This window comes from Acomys minous (assembly GCF_964271855.1).
Source record: "Acomys minous genome assembly, chromosome: 4".
Lineage (NCBI taxonomy): Eukaryota > Metazoa > Chordata > Mammalia > Rodentia > Muridae > Acomys > Acomys minous.
Genome location: NC_140486.1, coordinates 97,710,825 through 97,731,739, shown reverse-complemented (window position 1 = coordinate 97,731,739; position 20,915 = coordinate 97,710,825). Strand labels below are relative to the sequence as shown.

General features: G+C 43.8%; 1 protein-coding gene across 2 annotated transcripts in view; it reads right to left on the bottom strand.

Moving 5' to 3' along the window:
* Positions 1–20,915, bottom strand: part of EPHA4 (EPH receptor A4) — a 144,184-nt gene that overhangs the window by 38,387 nt on the left and 84,882 nt on the right. For both annotated transcript variants that reach the window (XM_084780935.1, XM_084780934.1), the window contains exon 5: positions 18,524–18,862. In XM_084780935.1, the coding sequence (XP_084637061.1) occupies positions 18,524–18,862 (339 nt within the window). The remainder of the gene's footprint in view (positions 1–18,523; positions 18,863–20,915) is intronic.

Genomic DNA, 20,915 nt, shown 5'->3' with positions numbered 1-20,915 from the left:
GGGTGGTCAATACATTTGAGCAAATAATAATGAACTAAATGTTAAAATTGATCTACTTATTTCTTTTGTGGACAGTGAAACATTTCTTGAATATTAAGTGCCAGTCACGAGTCATCCTGCAAACCCTCCATCTGCAACCCACCTCTCATGACCTTTTGTGGGTTTTAGTTTTGTCATTTGGTTTAACCAAGACATTGACAATTGGAGGCGAAGCAAATGACAATCCTAATTATAAAATGGGACCTCTGTTTCCGAGGTCCACGTGACGTTTCTGAACACTTTTCAAACACACAGGCTGTAAAATGTCATTCAAAGTGTAAGTTAGCAGGAAAGCCAGGCTTCACTGCACCTGTTCCAGACATTTTGAGGGATTGCTCTTTAGGCTGACAAAGGTGTTGACAATTTGCTCAGCCTTCTTCATCTGTACGCTAGGATGTATGCAAATAATAGTTTACCTGACATCTTAATTGTGAGGACAGAGTTGAGATTTCCAGGTCATTTCCTGAAACCCTGAAGGTCCCCGGCATCTCTTTTGTTATATAAGACTATGTACCACTGCAGCCAGCCAGCCAGAGCAGGAGACATCACTAGTTACTATGTATCCCCCAGAAGACCCTCCATCAGCCTGCGGAAGCCTATGAAGAATCTAGAGCCCTCTGCAGTCAGACGAGGAGCGCCAAGACTTAACAATTTGAACGGACTATCTTTCCACATACCAAAGGAAACAAGTAAAATTGATGTAAAAATACAGCAAAATCCCAGAGAAGATGAAAAGGGAAAACTCACCCAAGTTTGGACGTTCAATGAATTGAGCTTCCCAATAGAAAACCAAGATAACTTTCACATACACCGTCGTTCCCCCCCCTTCCCGCAACCCTGCCAGTTTTTCAGCCTACAGAATTCCACATATCCCTGAGAAAAATGAGAATTTCGACTCTCCATTTGCTCTGTACTTGTAGCTGCCATCTGGTTTCAGAGAGACCACAAGGCACACGTGGCTTTATCTCCATGTGCGTTTTGGATAAACAGAAACTGCATAGATTAGAGGGCTCCATCGTGACTCTATCAGTGGCACATTTCACCAGGAGGAAGAATTACAGGGGATGCTTTGAAGTCAAACAGAGGTGGCTCCCTTTAAGAACATGGTAAATTTAACTTTCTTTGGTTCAAAGCTCAGCGGTTCTCCTTGCTCCCCGCTGATGTGAATCCTGCAATTTTCTTTTATTCACTTCCTCAATGACTTGCCATTAAACACCTACAGGTCATTTACTGCCTCAGTTTGGTGCTTGTGACACCCAAATGGCATGAGGAAGAGAAAAAGAGAGAAGGAGAAGATACAGGAGAAGGTGTGCTCACCTCCTGGGCTGTACCATCGCTTCCTTGAGTCCAGCCAGCGTCATGAGCTATGAATGAAAAACTGTTGGGGGTATTTTATAGGAGGGAAGAAAACAGCTAAAATAACCCAACTGCTTTACACTCCTGGCTCAAATTAGGGTTTGGGGCGGTGGTGGGTGGGGCAGAAAATAAACAGATTCGATGAAAAACATCTCCTGCCTATGGGTTCAAAGCCTAGAACTGAATGGGTGGATGTCAATGGTACACTGGCCATTGTTTGGAGGAGGGCAGATAGATGACTCAGCCATAGGAAGGTTACCTACCTTTCTCCTACCATGGGATCTAGATTTAAATAGATGGTATTTACCCAAGGGGTCTCTTTCTTATAGGAAACCTAAAGCCACAGTTTATAAATATCTCTGCTTTATTCAAACGGTATATTTAAATTTAATTACTTGGAGCTTGAGTTGGTTTTGTTCACTCCTTTCTCTCTCGATTCAACACCCCAGCTCTGATTTGCTCCTTATCAAAGGTTTGTGCATTTTTAAATGCTGTCAAGCATCAGAATTAAATGCTTCAGAGCACTAATGATATCTTTGTGATTAAGGGTTTTACATCTCAGAGTTGCTAAGAACTCTGGTGCTAATATTAATTGCTTTCTTCCACATTCAAGGAGAGAGAAGCATTTCTCCTCATGGACTCAGAAAAATCTGTGCCACAAGGAACTAACTGCTGAGCAGTTTTTTTTATACACTCAGTTTTGTTTTTTGAACACTATTATTCTTACAGTATTACATACACATGTGATGTTTGTAGCACATTCAATCAGTTGTTACCTTTGCTATTCCCCCACCCCCAGTAAAATCATCACAAAGCTCAGTTGCCTCAGGATCCCAGTGTACGAGCCCCTCTCCCCACTCACTCCCCACAGCTCTGAAGCTCTTAAGTGACTACTTCACATGAGCACACTAGTTTTGAAACTAAGTAGGTGGGCTAGGTAGGGGTGGCGACATCTGTAATCCAGGGGCTGAGGCAGGCTGAGGCCCTGACTTCAGAGTCATCCTGTGCTTAATGGTTGCAGATTAGACTGAGGTTACAGTGTGAGAGACTTTGTCTCAAAAAAAACGAACAAAACAACAAAAACTAAACAAAAACCAAACCAAACCAAAACACACACACACACACACACACACACACACACACACACACAAAAAAAAAAACAAAACAAAACAATAACCACTCAAAAGTGAAGGGGGAAAAACAAAACTCAACTAAGCAAAAGGTTCAGAAAAACAAAAGTATCAGCTATTGTTTTTCAATTTGACAAAAAAAAAAAAAGCCCATACATTTCAGCCAAAATCTTCAGAAGAATCTGAATTAAGTGACATTTATTTACATTCAAATACGGATGGATCCATATGGATTAATTTTAAACTTTGAAACAGAGGACGATTGCATCTTTCCCAGACAGTGATTTCTCTGAGTGAAGTACAGCACATATTTTCAACAAATACTACAACACAAGCAGTGCGTGCGAATGTTTATTGAAGGGGACAACTGAGCTGAGCCGTGCTTCCAAGGATCCTAAGAATCTGATTTGGGAACACTAACAATGCTTCAACTGAATGGCAGACGGTCACTTTATTTTTTGGCTCAGTGTGGAGTCAAAACTGTCTATAGCCCCCCCTCCCCCATGCCAAAAGGTGGGCAGCGAATTATTCAAACCCAACTCTTTAGAGACAGAAAACCATCAATAAAACTTTACATCACAGGATGCGATCGATGCTCTTCTGAACTTTCATGCAAAGGGCTTGTGTGCTGCAGTGGGAGGTGTCAGGATCCACTCGCTCCCTTAGCCACTGTCCAGAGATGTGAGTTCCTTTTTACTCGAGTAGCTGTTTCAAAGATGGAGCTGCCCGGCCGAAACCACATTCCTAGACTCCTTTGTATCCAAGGACGATCATATGACTGGGTCTGAGGCTATGGAATTTGGTTAGAGTAATTACTTATTTTCTAGACTCACTCATGAATACCTCCTTGTGACTCTCCATTCTCTCTCGTCTATAATCTGCCAGCTGGAGGTGGATGCCAACCATGGCCTATCCTGGAGGCCCCACGCCAACCCCCCCCCCCCAACCCTCGCTTTCACTTCACCACAAACTAAATGTGACTTCAGCAAGAAATTATGTTTTATTGCAATAACCTACTTGTGGACAGTGAGGGTTTCAGCAGGTGCCCATTGGAGTGAAGTGGGGGCCACTTAGCCAAAAAGACATTTTCATAACAATGAACTCAAATGAAGTGCAGTGTGCTGTGTGGCCAATGGAAGATTGATCTGTGGTCTAAAGCTGCCAGAAAGAACAGTGTCCAGGTTCCCTCCAGTTCCTATGATGGGCAGATTCCCTGCTCATTTACAAGGAACTGGAGCATGCCACCCTGAGGTGAGCAGAGCCAGCAGCAGAGGCAGAGGCTCTGCAGGGACACAAGTCACAGCCAACAGGCTTCTTCCAACAGTAGGCTCAGCGAAACAACGAAATACCGGGCCAAGGGATTTGGCTGAGCTTGTACCGTGTGAGATGGGAGAGACAGTGAGTGGGGTTCTTTTTTAGAAAAGACATGATTTAGGCTCCATTGCACAATTAGCAGCACACAGTTAAAGACCTGGGCCCATGTGGGTAGGAGGCTGGTCACAGAAATGAGTGAAAGGGGCTCTATCTGCCTTCACTGCGGGCCGCTTACACACACGCAATACCTCTCTACGCTTAACTGCTCTTTCAGGTACCTAAGTACCTGTCACTCTTGTACCTCAGACTCAGGAACTCCATCATAGAGAAATGAAACACTTTGACTAAAGCTATAAAACGCATTAAAAAACCCAAGTAGACTTGACTCAAGGGACCCTTCCCTGACACCACATATCTGTAGCGACACACACAGTGAACCCACACTAGTCAACAGCGATGCACCAAGCTTTATTCTAAATCCCTTGTACAAATTATTTCACACCAACTTCATAAAACCGACACTAGTATTATCCCACCTCACAGATGAGGAGAATATAGGACAAAGAAGTTTAACTTCAAGATAATTCTGTAACTGGTAAATTTCAGAGCCCGGTGCTAGCATCCACATTTTCACCCACTGATCTCCAGAAAGTGGCCAGCTCCTTTCTGTTAGAACTCGGAGGGAATTGTACCCTCCCAGGCTCATAGGAACATTTGTTCCCCAATGGTGGTATCCTTTGGGAAGGTTATGGAAACTTTGTTATTGAGACCAAGTTAGCAGAAGGGAGTTACTGGGGGCAGGTCTTGAAGGCAGCTCTGGTTGTCAGGATCTCACTCTGTAGATCAGGCTGGCCTCAAACTCAGAGTCCAGGACTGCTAAGGCTACACAGAGAAAGCCTGTCTTGAAAAACCAAAAAGAGGCACAAGAGAAACTTTTGGAAGATTTACAATATTCTATTGTTCTGTGCTATAGTCCAGGTGATTGATGACCGAATAGCTGTTTCCTTTGAGACAATTCAATGGTGGTATGTTAGAATATTGCCTACTTCTCTGTGTTATGTGTATATTTTTCATTAAAAAGAGATCATAAAATAAATATTAGGCTCATCAAAATGTATAGGTAGTGAATTACTAAACTTATCACTAGAAAGACTCATCTAAAATCCTTCGTAAACCTCCCTGGTCAGGAAAAACCTAAACAAGTCAAGAAAGAGGTAAACTTTGGCCAAATAGAGCTTTGGTGACTATAAAAAACATGATGGTGCTATTGAAACCACACCTGGACCCCTGGGTCCTGGTGATGAAGAAAACTGCGTTATCAATTCACCTTCAAGAGATGCTACTTTGTGCCCCACAGAAGGGCTGGTCCTAGCCTCACACCTTAAGAGGTCGCTTGCTCCTTTCCCTGCTCTGGCATCTCTCCTCAGTATCTCCTCAGCTGTTTGTTTACTTCCGGCATACTTCAAGAGATTCGTTGGTGCATTTTGACAAGTGTCGCCCAACACTTGCCAACAGAAACACCACAGGACTCCATGTATGTACTTACTGCTAACTTGGAATGCCAGTCTCAGGCAATAAGAAGAAAAGCCTTCCCACTCGGGGGTCATTCATAAGAATTTGCCCAAGCAAGACAACTGCATTAAGATAAGAGTACAACAAAGCTGGCAACAGCAAAACAGCATGATTTTCCTCCCGCCCCAGATGCTTCTGGTGAGAAGAGCGTTCATGCAGGCTTACCTACATAGATTGAAGAATTATTGAGTATTTCAGCTATTCTGTCTGTATATGATTTGGATAGAGAGCCCCTTGTCAAAGCCAGGTCCTCCGTGACCCACAATGCCCTCCAACATTCATTTGGAATACGTAAGGAAAACCTCTTATCCTGAGCAGCCAAGAGCAGGAAGGATTAATGGCTACACACCGAGGCTTTATTCCATCAGCTCTCAGCGCGGTGGAGAGCTCTGTGCCTCCCAAGGCTGCAAAATGAAAAGCCGGGCCATGTGCTGCAGGTTCGCTTTGTTTCCCAGACAGCTGCTAATCGTCCTGACAATGCGGCAACATTTAGCTTTCTGACATCCAGAGGCTCTAGGCTGGTCCTCAATTAAACATGTCTTAATCACCAAGTCTCTAAATGCCAGCATGATAGAGGCACCCAGTAGTTCTGTGCTCGTTCCTCCTGCCTCCCACACTTAAATGTCCACACTGACACACAGAGAAACTTGGAAGCCTTCTCCAGAAACTGACTGATAGCCCAGCTCCTTCATTCCTATTAGCTCTCGATTTCTTACCTCTGTAAAGCCATTCTGTAGAAGTGAGGCGTTGGGCATTTGCTAAAGGAGCCTGTCGGTTTTAATAAATAGGCTATGACTGTTGTCATTTTGATTTTTTTTTTTTTAAGTGTGATGACAAATTTAGGACAGCTGTGGCTTGCCACTTGCTCTAGGGATTTGAATCATCTGTGAAGTACAAGAAGAAGAAGAAGAAGAAGAAGAAGAAGAAGAAGAAGAAGAAGAAGAAGAAAGAGAGAAAGAAGAGGAAGGAGAAGAAAAGGACAAAAGAGGAGGAGGCAGCAGCTAATAGATAACAAGAAAATCTCCATGGATAGACTTGTTACAATTAATAGTCTCAGCCAGGTGTGGTGGCGCACGCCTTTAATCCCAGAGGCAGAGGCAGAGGCAGGTGGATCTCTGAGGCCAGCTTGCTCTACAGTGTGAGTCCAGGACAGCCAAGGCTACCCAAAGAAACCCTGTCTCAAAAAAAAACCCAAAAAACAAAACAATTTATTAGTCCCAGGCCAATGGCCAAGTGAGAGTAGCCAATGATGTCTTATTCTAGATTCAAGTACTTGAAACAAGACAATCTATGTTGGTTGAGTCTCCTTTAACTTCATTCTTTGATCTTCGTTTTAGTTTTCATTTGAGATAAGGTCTCATGGTGGCCTAAGCTGGACTTCAACTTGTTATGTAACAGATGATGACCTTGACCCCCTAATTTTCCTGCTTCTACCTCCTCAGTGCTGGGATTGCAGTTGTATATACCACTACACCCAGATCGTGCTTTGAAATTTGTTGATAATGGGGTCTCATGCTACTTTCTTCCTATTGGTCTTCATTTCTCAGGGGCGTGAATACAGTCTTATATTCTCTATCAATAGCATCATTTGTAGCTATTGCTGTGAACACATGATCTGTTTATCAACCCTAAACAAGGTACCAATTTTCATAAATGATATTGCGTCCCTATAGGACAATTGAAAAGAAAAGCTTAAAGACAAGAGGCACTAGCCATTCTGAGTTATTGGAAAATTTTAAAAATTAAATTCTTATTTCCTACCTCTGGGGCTAATGGGCCCATGAGAGACATGTGCAATGTTTACAAGGTACTAGGGGAGTGCCTGCTCAGGGAGTTCAGTTTCTTGACTTTCAAGGGAGACTGAATGCATCATGAACCGTTCCTTCATTATAGCTGTCTCAGAGATAGCACACTGTCTTCCAAGTTGAAACACTAGGAAGTCAATTAGTGTCAGTTATGATGTGAACACCTGTCGACAAAGACCTGGACTGAAACCAATCCCATTAACATAGTCACTCATGGCTGCCAAATGGTCAGGCTTTGGACCACTTAGGATGCCGTCCACACTCAAAGAGGTGACTCAAAGGCAGAAAGGTCCAAAACCCCATTAGTCATCTAAGCCATCCAATTCCCCATCACGTATATATGACGTATGTATCTGGACAAGGCGCCTACCTTCTAACGGTCATTTTAAGAGCTCATATAAGCTACCCATAAAAGTCACGGATACTGTAAATTGAGAAATTGAGACCCTTTACCCAAACTTTTAAACTTTTTTCTTTTGTAAATGAATCTACCATTGTATTTGAAAGCCATAGTCAGAAGAGAGAAAATTCAGACAGCACTATTTGGAAAAGAATAAAGTGCAGCACAAAAGTATAGAAGAATAGAGAACATTATTGACAGGGCGCTAGTGTCTTAAGAAAGATGTTGGAGAACCTTTCCTTGCCAAATTGACGTGCTCTCTGCTATATGATAGCTTTCCAAGCCCAAATGTCACCTGTCTTACACAACCACGGGGCTGAAAAAATGAGGACTCTGGAGAATAAATTGGAATATTAAGAGCAGAAACGAGAGGTAGGGAGAGCAGCGGAAGAATACCAAGCTCGAGATGTCGAAATTGAATCCCTCTTTGATTCCACAGTATGGAAGTCTATAGGGAATTTAGAAACCCAGGGGTTCAGATATCTATGGGGCAAATGCTGTGATAGACAGGGCACAAGGAAGCCACCAGTGAGTGGGGAAAGAGACAGAGACCTTTAGATTGGATTATAAAGAGCTCCTTTTGACAATGGTTCCTCTGAATGGTCACCATATGCTATGCTCTCAAACAAACAAACAAACAAACAAACAAAACCATGGTGATGAAACGATCTTTTAGCTATCCTCAAATCTGAACCTTTATCTTGTGCATAATTCTCTTAAAAGGACACATTACAGGTTAGGAACAGAAGAGCATTTATGACAAGGCTTTTAAGCTTGGGAACTGGCAACCACAGATATCTTTTTTTTTTTTTTTTAATTTTTGGGGTATCAGCCAGAAGCGGAATTCTGTGTGCCAGATAGTTTAAACTCCTACATGCAGTATAAGCTCAGAGCGGAAACAACCGAGCCATTAAAATTTAAAACGTTATGAAGGCCAATAGATGTCTCCAACTAGATCTGTGCTTAAGAATCCGAGATGACTTTTGTAGTCATAAAATATAACAAAGAATGCATTAGGAAAGCCATAACTGTTTGGAGACTTGTTTTTAATAGGGGGTTCACAACATCTCTCAAGGGCCTCTCTTTAAATACAATTTGCTGAAGTGTGAAATTCGCTGGATCCAGCTCCACCCAGGAGTGAACCCCCCTAAGTGCTGGAAGAACCTCATTAGAACAACATCTCACCTAGAAATATTCCCCCTGGCCCCGTCACTACGAAACACATGAAGCCCGGCTCTGGTGTGCTGTGGAAGTTACTTAGGATGGGATCTGACATGGAGGAGGAAGAGAAAAAAAAAACCCCACACTGTATGCCAAGAGAAGCTCCAGTTCACATGTGCTTTGAAAAATCAGCTCTTATATTCCAAGGTCTTCTCCTCCAAGTGACACATCTTTATACTCTACAAAGACGCCCTAACGGCTCTGTCTCAGGCTCGCACTTGCGTCTGTTGACATCTCTGCAGTGGTATCAAATGAAAGCTGTAAACACCATTTATGGCTTTTAGGCTCTCTATCCTTCCTTCCTGCTCACATGGAGACAGGGTTCCTATCTAGCTCCCACTGGGCAGGGTTCTGTTGGTTGCTCTCCTAGTTTGGGGTAAGAAATGAAGACATGAGGACCCACCACCTTCTACAGTGATAACCCTGCCTCCACCTTAAGTGAGAAAGAATGAGTTGTAACCCACCCCCACCCCCTCCCCTCACCCCCGAAAAGCCAGCACTAGGATCCAATCTCCTAAGAACCCCACAGCGTCAGGGCAGGTGCAGTGGCTTCAAGAGTCATGGGCTCTTGGAATCAGCAGTCCTTGGCTTAGTGAGGGCAGGGAATGACTGAGCAAGCTTTTGGCTCCTGACTTTATTTGAAAGACTGGCTTGTTTTTATGCCCTTAGCATTGGTAAGGAAACACGGATAAAGCTGGAGCTATGTTTCAATCTACCTTAACTTATTAAGCCTCCAAATACACAATGAGTCGCCCTTCCCAACCCAAAAGGAGCTGGTTCTGCAGATTTACTGTTTGCGGTGTGGTATCTAGACAAACACAAACTCTGCAGGGCGCAACTGTGAGCCCTGCCTTTTCAGTGTGTGTTCTAATGGACGGATCTTCCCCAAGTGTGCTGCACACTGAGAGCCTGCTGGTGGCAGATCCTCTTTTAGCTCTCAAGGGAGAAGCTGGCGTTGCCTCTAAAACGCTGTGTGCATATGCCACAGACCGGTGGCTCCTAGGAGAACTTCTTCAAAACATTGGTTCTGCAGCTTTCATCCGAAAGGTGTTTTTGAAAAGTGTCTCAAACTGCTTGAGAAACTTGTCTATCTATGGCATCTACCGGCTGGGAGTTGCAGAGGAAAAACAGCTGGCACACAACAGCACAGCCATTTCATGGCACTGCATCTTTCTCCGTAGTATGTTTTAGACATTATATTTTAGTAAACGGACCCTATGCTTTAATATAACACAACACAAAAGATGGCTCAGTACGGAATGGCAGCCCAGTGTTTATATAGTAACCATTTTGAGGGCTGTTTAGCCAGATTCTCACAGCTCTCTTAACACTGACCTCATATTGTAATGAGCTCCGCAGAAATGAAGATGTTCTAAAGACCACCCCCCAACACACACACACACACACACACACACACACACACACACACACACACAGAGAGAGAGAGAGAGAGAGAGAGAGAGAGAGAGAGAGAGAGAGAGAGAGAGAGAGAGAAGAACAGGTGCCAGCCAGAGTGAGAACCGGGAAAAGACTTCACACTTCACACAGATCTAACGACTTTGCAGACCACCTTGCAGGATGCAACTGAAGCCCAGACAATGAAGGGTCAGCAGTGGGCGGGCCCACACCTTGACTGGGCTTGCTTAGATGTGCATACTAACCCACTATTTAAACTTCACTCTCACCCTTCAGGACCTTGAGCACAGACTTGGGAATTTACTGGAACTCTTTGTCTCTCTTCCCAAAGGGGCCACAATGAATACATTTCATCAGAGCCAGGTGGACACCATAGAAAAGCTAATCTAATGAAAGCATTCCAACACTAAGGCTTTGCTCCTCTGAACAAATTACAAACCTACAGCAGTATTTCCTGATGCACCTGAAGACGATGTAAGAGGTCTTCCTGACTCTATCTTTGGAAGACATGGACAAGGATTTCAATTAGTGCCTTCAGACTTCAGATCTCTCAAGGCGGTATTAGTTCTGCAACAGGACTTTTAGGATTTCATGGTATTTAAGGCAAAACAAAAATCATTTAGAGACATCAGCAAGGGATTAATTAATGAGAGCTTCGATAAAGAACCCCCTGCATCAGCCTGGTGGTGGTGGTGGGGCACACCTTTAATCCCAGCACTTGGGAGGCAGAGGCAGGCGGATCTCTGTGAGTTCGAGGCCAGCCTGGTCTACAAAGTGAGCCAAGGATAGCCAAGGCTACACAGAGAAACCCTGTTTCGGAAAAATAAAAAATAAATTGAAAAAAAAAAAAAAGACTTCCTGGATCTTTTTCCTGGTGTTCTGTTGCAGACTGGACTCTGGAGTCTCCTTTGGCTACTCTGAGGAAGTAGGGATTCATTTTGCTGGCTGGAAGGACATCCAGAGAGTGTAGACACCCACCTAAAACCCCATGCAAGCCCTGCTCTCTTCAGTTCTCACCTTAGACAGGCATTTATTTTATGGATGTCTTGATGGTTTCTCCAGAGTGTACCAGTTGGCAGTGGAGCTCAGTGTAACAAGCATAACACTGAGGAATGAGAAAGAGAGCCGAATTAGACTGCCAAGAGCATGCAAGAGAGTGGGTTTCCCGTCTCACAGACGAACATGTGCGTATATTTATGTAGGAGCAAAGCAAATGGAGTTAAGAAAAACAGTGTTCTCTGGCTTGGGCGTATAAATAAAAACCAACGTCCATTTTCTGAGAATGAAATATTTACCTCTCCAAACAATGAGAACTTTCACTTATACACAATAATTAGCACTAGGCGCTGGAGACGTACCATTTGTCTAAGCTGCTCAGTCAACCTTGAAGTGGGCAATTTAGTAGATTCCTTTGGAAGGCTTTTCATTTTTTTTTTCTCCTCACCAGGCCTTATGGAAACAACTATGAATACGAATCTAGGAATCCTGGCTCCCCAAACAAAAAGCTAATATTTTATAGAATTGCTTATATATTTGATTTTAGAATTGTAATGAATTAACAAGTAGGGTTATTAATAGTGAAAGTAACAACATTCCATAGAAATTAAAATCTTTTTTGGTATGAAGTTTAAATCCAGAGATTGTTTCTTTAAACAACAACAACAACAACAACATAAAACCCACAGCATACTATATGTTTTCCAAATTCACATTTCATGAGGACGATGAACTAAACCAGGCGTCAGTGGCTGGAGCACAGCTGTTAATGAGAAAACCACAGCCTGGCTCCTCTGAAGACCACTGTGCGCTTGGTCAAGCTTATAATTATCCTAGCAAACAAAGGTCTCTCAAGCAGCTCCCCACTTTTGCACTCCTACCATTATGCACCAAAGAGGAAGGATGCCCAGACCCCATTTCCGCAGTCTCAGAGGGATTTTTTTACAGGCAGAGTTCAGTGGGAGATCACACTAGTTCTACCACATGTTTTCCCTTCCAATTTTGCAGGGCTAAGAAAAAATAGCATGATTTCCTGGCGATCAAAGTAGACAGGCAGTCATCTCACGGAGAGGACAGCATGAGCAATCAGAGCATGTGATCATCTAAGACTCAAAGTGCTAAGGGTGTAGACTTTACAGAGACCCAGGAACCCTCATTGGCTCGGAGAGCAAAGGCATTTACTGAGCAAGACTGATGGCTGGGGTCAATCCGTGGAACCCATATAAAGGTGGAAGGAAAACCCCACTCCAAAGTCACCACGGCATAGGTGCCCACACATATATGTCACGCACACAAGCGCAGACACACACACACACACACACACACACACACACACACACACACACACACAAAATGAAAATTTAAAAAAATAATTGTAAAACCTGAAGAGAACAAATGTTTAGATGGAAAGGCACGTTTGAATGTGGGCATCAATGGGGGAAAGCTTTGTGGTCCAAGGAAGCAAATCGTAATTGCTTTGGTTAATTTTAACACAATCAAAACATCTTGCAAATGAAGTGTCTTGCCAAATACAAACCGTCTCATACGGATTAACTAGAGTGCTAAGCCGCCACATCCTTCCCCCGAAGCACCATTTCCCACAAGTGGCACGGCCATTTCCACATCCTAACCTCCGCTCTGACTACTCCCCCTTTCTTGATTTAGTATTCCAGAGCAGAGACCAGCTTAAAAAATAAATGTGAAGCCAGAGAGTTAATTATGTTTACACTGCCGGCCATTCACTCGGCCATAACTACCCAGCCATGCTTCTTGAGCCGGAAGCCCTCCCACACAACATGTGAACAAATGACTGGTCTTGTGTTCCAATAAAACTTTATTCACATACGCCAATATGAGTGCCATAAGCTATCACTCATCTTTTGATTATCTTTAACCCTTTAGAAATGTGAAAGCCCATTCTTAATGGGTTGCTTGAGAACAGGGGAGTTAGGATGCTGAATCAACCAACGCTTGTATCTTCCAAATACCAGCCATGTGTTGTTTTCTCTCCCTTTGCAAACTTAAAGAAAAGCCTTGGTCCTGAGCCCACTTCATCTGACCATTGTATTCTGCCATAATTCTTGGAATGTGCCTTCTGCTTGTCCTTTGATCTCACATCCTCCTTCTGGCCAACTCCAGTTTGTCCCCCGTCTCTCACACCTTACCGCTGGCCAGATTCCTGGTGAGCTATGACCCTGCCTTTCAACACCTTTCATACAAAGCCAAGTTCTCCTCTTCCTTTTTTTTTTTTTTTTTTTTTTTTTGGCCCTCAGCATACTACTGCAAGGCTCTGCTTATCTGACAATTGTATTCTCTTTAACCTTGGCAGAACGTGGCATAGGAAAGCTAAGAATTTTCATATGGGCCCTAAACTCAGGGTTTTGTTTTCTCGATTTTGTTTTGTATTTTCGAGCCCCACTTCCACCCCTTAATCATATAAAACCATCTAAGCTTCAGATCCCCCCTCCTTTATGCCTGTGGCACATCACCTCTCTAAATTGTCCCAAGACTTTTTTTTTTTTCCTTCTCCCACCATTTCCCTGAAGCTTTCTTCAGCTCTCTTGAAGGCAGGTAGCAATTATACCCAGTGGGGATGAGAATTCCCACTGTTCTCCATTATCCCACTCAAATAACATAATATGTCTAATTAAAAGATGGCAGAGCAGGAAAGAATGGGGACTTACCAGTTGAATAATAACAGACAGTGTGGTGTGCCTCTTGTACTTAATTATTTTCTTTTCTCTTCTCTTTATTTTGAGTTTATTGGGTGTATTACTACTAGACAGAATTAACCCACTTGTTTTTACTGTAAATAAAAGTTAAGTCAAGGAACATATCGAATAACTACTACTATAGCTGGTCCAATGGTGCTATGACAAAGTGTCATCATGTCGCTTGCCGGTGGCATAGCATTCTTCTTGCAGTTTTCCTTAACTGGGCAACTCTGAAGAACAATGCTAGTAGAACAAGCACTCCTGGTTTATCTAATGGTAAAGCAACCGAGTGAGGTCTTCACAGAGGCTCCTGAGAGCTCAGACAACTGCCTGAGAACAGCAATGACTTAAATTATGTTCTCAGCCTACAGCAATTCAACCCAGGAAACGACCAGGAGCCTGCTTTATGCACTACTACAAGCAGGCAGGAAAATGTCTTTTGGCTATGGGACCCTTAGGAGATGTGCATCCCTGTAAAGTCACACCAGTGTGGTAAAAGTTGTAGTGATAATTATACCGAGATCCTATAGAATGGCTTCCCACCTTGGAAATTCTTGCTGTTAAGGTCCCACTTGGAATGTTATCCTCAAGAGTCCAGACCTATTAATTCCAAGGTCATATTGGCTTTTGACTATATCTGAATGCATAGGATCCCACAGGAAAGGCAGTGATTGGCCAGGTTTAGATAATCAGAGTCTATACAGACTACTTGAGTGGTTGTCATTGTAATACTATTGCTGCCAGAGGGAGGTGGCCAGCTCTTTTCCAAGAAAACACAAAGCCAATATGTATATCGGGGCTTGGGATACAGTTCACAGCTTAAAATGCTCACAGCTACCTCAAGATGGAAGAAGAGAATGAACTCCTGAGAGCTGCTTCCTGACCTCGACACATGTGTGCACACTCACCTACCCATATTGCTTCTCTCGTGCACACACCAACACAATACACACTCTTTAAAAAATGGATCTCACTGCCTGTGGATGCAAGTTGGGGTTTGTAGAGAAACTTACAAGTCGGTGTCAGGTTAATAATGATTTAAGACAAACAAGTACTTTCCCCTCTCAGAATGATCTAGTACCTGAGCTGACAAACCAAGCCTGAGGAGGTTGGGGAATGCAAAGGAAAAAAAACAACTCAGCAATATTAATGCTGCCTGCCCCCACAGCAATTTAAGGAAAACTCCCCTTCCTTAGCCAGAAAAGCCTTGCTTCATTTACATACACAGCATTTCTCTCTCCTAGGAACGACACACCCTGTTTATCCATTTGCCTGAGATGGTCCGCCTAAGTCTAAGTAAACTCAAAGAAAGCCTTCAAGAAAACAAAATCACCCAGCAGTTTGCATATCCATTTCGCATAAACACCAAGGCAATTTCCCAAACAAAAGTCAGGATAGTCACCACAGGATGGAAGACAGAGGAAGCCAAGCCTCAGTGTACTCCTTTTGCCTGTCATGAAGGACAGGAAGTCTGGGAGGAACTTCCCCCTTCAAGCTTTAATGTGATGACACTTTAGGTGGTTCCACAACCCTCGCACCCCACATCCTTCATCACTCCTGCTGTGTGTGTGTGTGTGGGGGGGATTGCAGTAGTTGACACCTCTGTAAGCATTTGGTGAAAACAGGGACTCCAGCATGTATTCAATGCCAACCACTCTGTACACACACAAAATGCTCACTTATCAGCCTCAGTACCAGCTTCCTTCCTGCAGGACCCTTACCATCAGCCTACTGGGTAACTAACTACCTGTGCCACTCCACTAAGCCCTTTTGGTTAGTTACAAAGTTGGCATCCATCAATCACCTTATCAATAGGCAAGTGCCAGGTACCCTGATTTCCTTTGTCTTCTGTGTTAATTGTTTTTGATTGGGAGTGGGAGGGTGGTAGGGGGGTGAGGGGGTATGGAACGGAGGCCTGCTCCTAAATCTGGGTTCAAATGGTTTACACATTCTTCTGAGAGCACGGCCCATTCACACTGCCTTCCACCGAAGATTTTCTAAATCCAAACCTTACACTCCTGTCTCTCACAATGGGAGACAGGGCAAGCTGACTGCAGGAATACTACTGACTTCCCAATAACTGGAGGAAAGTCCACTGTCTACACTAAGATTTTCTCCTTGTTATCTAGTACTTGGTTTGTGTATTAAAAACAAACAAACAAACAAACACCATGTTACTCATGAGAGAAAAACAAAACACAACAAAGCCCAAGACAACACAGCAAAGGTGGAGAATTGTCATGAGGTCTCTGGGGGCTAAATGCTCTAGCCACGATTAATTCTATGTATTCCTTATAGAGCAAGTCACTGCTGTCTATAGAGGTCCTTAAGGAATCTAATTTAATGGAACGATGGAAGCAAATGCAATTAGATTATAATTGCGCATATGTAAATATGCTTAGGGGAGCTTCCATAGAGTTGACGACTGCCCCACTCACCCAGGAATCCAGCCTCCATTATTAATTTTTTTACTATTATAAAGAAGGGGTTTGTTAAGCAAAGACGAACTACCCAATGATTTTGAATCAGTGAACTTCAAAGCATGTGGCGGGACACTGAGGCGGCCCAGCACACATATGTAGTTCTCCGCTGAGCAAAAACACTTTGCGGCTGGCCTCATAGGAGGTCTCCTTATTGAAAGATTTATTTTTAATTTTGAACAGCTTCCCAGCATCCACCTCCATGAAAATTAAAATAAAGAGATGGAATTTCATCCTACAAAACAAACCTCCCTGCAGGCTTGCTCAACATGACAGGGGGGAACGACACCTCACTGTTCCAGAAGAATTACCTGTCCGGGTTTTCCGCTAGATCTACAATAATTACAACAACATTTTTCATAAAAGTTTTGACTCTTTGCTCCATTCCTAATAAAGTTCTTGCACGTGTTATGCATGGAGAAGATTTTCTACATATCTTCCCTTCGCTCTTTGGACCTTTTGGCACAGTAGGTGTTGGCTGATGTAATCTCTTGGCTTGAGTCCTTCTAAGTATAAGAATCAGGGGATTCTTCCTTCAGTCTCTTCCTAAAAAGCCTACAGAGGGTAAGTCTATCTTCAGCCCATCTCCCAAGGGCTGCCCTCTGCCAGGGAATGACTTCAGATTTGACCCCACCTCCCACCCCCCCACCCCCCCCCCCGCACAGATGTAGCCTTAAAAGGTGCAGTCCTAAATTGGTTAGGAATACAATGCTTTTCCTTGAGTGATTATACTGACAAGGTGTAAGAAAAGATGAGGACTGAAGATGAAGCTCAGTGGAAGGGCAGTTGTCCGGCACTGTGGAACGATGGGGAAGGACAGATTTTACAAATCCTGACTGGTCAGCAGGCAGTACTGCTCTCCTTTAGTGCCAGCAATCAGGAGGCAGAGGCAGGTGGAGCTCTGCGAGTTTGAGGCCAGCCTGGTCTACAGAGTTAGTTCCAGGACAGCCAGGGCTACACAGAGAAACCCTGTCTTGAAAAGTCAAAAAGAAAAAAATACTGATTATTCATAACCAGACCACTCTGCATGTGTTGGCCACTTCTTAATCACAGACATCAATGATCGGTCCAAGGAGTTTGTGATACGTCCATTGAGTTTAGCACATATCCACACACAGACACACACACACACACACACACACACACACACACACACACACTGCAGCAAAACAAACATTGCCCCGGTGATTGCTCTTACTTGTGATACTACATTTTAGAAAAATGAGACGTCAAATGCTGGATGATGTAAAAGTACAAAATTAAAAGGCAAAAAGCCTAGGGGCTGCGACCATAGCTCCGTCAGGAACATGCATGCCAGGATAGGGAGGGGCGTTGGAGGAGGGAGGCAAAGGTTGGTGGTAGAACAATCGTAAGTACCAGAGTTCGAATCCTAGCAATCAGTTGACAAGGCACATACCCAGCATACACTTTTCATATCACCGTAATGAGGCAAAGACCAACGGATTACTGATCTTTCCTGGCTCCCTAGAAAACACAAGCCCCAGGTTTAGGGAGAGACCCTGCCTCAGAGAAAATGATGATGAGATCGACACCAGCCTCTTAGTGCTTTGGTACTCATAGGCTCTCAAACCTGCGTGCACACATGTACCTACACCCACACATCAACAGCTAAGTCTTAAAAAGACAAAAGAAGAAAATCAAATATGAAATGCGACCAAGTGACTCAGTTCACTACTGTCCGACCTGCCTGACACCAGAAAGCCAGCTGCTGTGTGAAGCTATCTGCTAAACTAGTAACTGTCCTCTTCCAAACCTTTTCCGTTCCAACACCGCTTCTAGGTTTATAACAGGTTCTATAACTCATGATTATTATCTGCACGTATGGCTTCCTCCACAGTAAACACTCAGTTATAGTAAATAGGCATTGGACCGGGCGAAGTGACGCACTCCTTTAATCCCAGCACTCAGGAGGCAGAGGCAGGAAGATCACTATGAGCCTGGTTTACAAAGTGAGTCCAGGACAGCCAAGGCTAAACAGAGAAACCCTGTCTTGAAAAACAAAAACAAAAAAACAAAAACAAAAAAAGAAGGAAAAAAGTAAATAAACATTGCTTCCTACCTGCTTGGTTGGTTGTCACTGTGACAGACACTGACTGGTCCGGGCTAGGGTTATATTTAGACACTCCATTCACTGCCCAGATCTCAAACGTGTAGTTGGTGTGTGCTAGGAGGTCAGTGATGGAGACTCTGGTCGTCCTGAGGCCATTCTGCTGCGGTGTGTAGTGGACTCCACTCCCACAGGGCCGACACTTGCTGGGGTCACCGGCTCCACATTTCTTGCAGACCACATTGTAAGAGATGTCCTGACGGCCACCTGTGTTCTGAGGACTGCTCCATTCCAAGTTCACAGACGTCTCGTTGACATTTGAAATCAAGTTGAGGGGAGCAGATGGTGGGCCTGGGGAAAGAAAAACAGATCGTCACACCAAGAACTGAGATCCTTCAGAGTTTGTATTATTCTCTCTGCCGCTCTTAGGAGAGGAGGGGGGCGGCCCATTTGGCAAAGCAAGCAAAAGGCAAAGAAAGCTAACAAAAAGGATCCTTTAAAAGAACAATACGATAGAAGTTGTGGGTGTCTTGTGTCATTCTGCTTCCAGTGCAAATAAACATGCCACTTAAAGACATGAAACCACTCTACAGCAGCGAGCCTGAAGCCCAGGCCTGCTTTCTGTCCCCAGCAAAGCCGCCCATGTTATCTCGCCTCCATCTTACCTGCTGAGAGCCACCTCTACCAATGGGATTCTAGCTCCCAGGGCTGTGGGGGACCCGAAAACTAACACTTAAAGAGACTGCTTTTGAAGACGCGCTGTGATGGCTCAGTAGAACACATTACCAATAGCAAATTAAATGGCCAGAGCTATAAAGATATGGGGTCTGTGGCCCCAGATGCAGATGAGAGTTAAAACACTGGCGGGTAATTAGCCGGAACTGGTTTAACACGATTGCAAAGATGTCAGTCAAAGGTACACACAGCTGCTGAGACACCTCAGAGCTAGGCCTGGCTGCCCACGCCTACCGGGTACCTCCTCTCGCTCTTGCACCAGGCTATGGAAAAGCACATTCATATCCACAAAAACATCAAAAAGTTTCTGAAATGTGAGTAATGATGGCTACTATCATGATCTATAGACGCTTGGTTACGCAAAGCATCATGGGTATTGAAAAACAATAAAAGATGAGCGTATGGACCGGTTAGTCAAGAGGACATCCCTAATTGCTGTCAGACAGAGACTGGGATTGAGGGAGGAAGGAGGGGCTTTCTTGGTCTACCTCAGCTTCAAAAGCTTAAAAGATGTCTTGAATCATTAAAAAGAAGCAAACAAAGTGAAGAACCAAAAAAATGGATTTTTTTTTTTAAACGCATCTGTACTGAGAATTTCGGTTCCTTTAAAATCCCAATTATGCTAAGAGGCTGCTTCACAGCAGATCATTATGATTTGCCTAGTGCACTGGCAAGGGCGTGATTTTGCCAGCTGAGGCTCGTTGACCTGTGGAATTCTGGGAACTTTGCAGATGGGATACATGCCAGAGCTCAAAGAGGAAGGCTTCCAAGGAGGAAGGCTGATGCTTCCCTCCTGATGTTCCTGGTTCTTGTTTAACCAAAAATTGGAGATATTGCAGGGCGTGGTGGTGCACATCTTTACTTTAATCCCAGCACTCGGGAGGCAGAGGCAGAGGCAGGTAGATCGCTGTGAGTACAAGGCCAGCCTGGTTTACAAAGTGAGTCTAGGACAGCCAAGGCTACACAGAGAAACCCTGTCTCAAAGAACCCCAACCCCCCCCCCAAAAAAAAGATCCTCATTGGAGTCGCCCCAAGGAACTCAATGACCCTAAACCAGCCGGAAGTAGTCTAAAGAGGTCTATGCTCTTTTCTTCTCTAATTTTCTTTCTCAACCACCTAATGTTGGTGGATTGGAAAGGACTGGGGAGGAAAAGGGTATAAGAACCCAAATAAAATAACTAAAACAAACAAAAAGAAAAAAACAAAGACACAGAAATATAGACACACACACACACACACACACACACACACACACACACACACACACACGCTTGGGAGATGACCACTTTGAAGGTAATTTTACACTTGCCTCTAGAAGGGAAGTTAACTGTATGAAATTGATGCTATTCTCCCTTAGCCACAGTGGAATGCTGTATCTGGTGCGAAGCAGTAATGGAGACAGAAGTGAAGCAGGTAGCTTGTGGCTGTGCAGTCACATTCAGTATTCATTCCTTGGCTGGTGGTGATGGATGGGGGCAATGGATTTGGTGGGCACACTCTGTGTGGGAAATCTCCCCTTCTGCTCTCTCCTACAGCTAAATTAAAGATGCTATTTTTAAAAGGTAAGCAACTTCTCCCTCTATCCCCTCGAGACTAATTATCTTCAATCTTCTTAGGTCTAAGACCTAGCCTCCCAATCTTCAAATTTTAAGGAAAACAAAAGCAAACT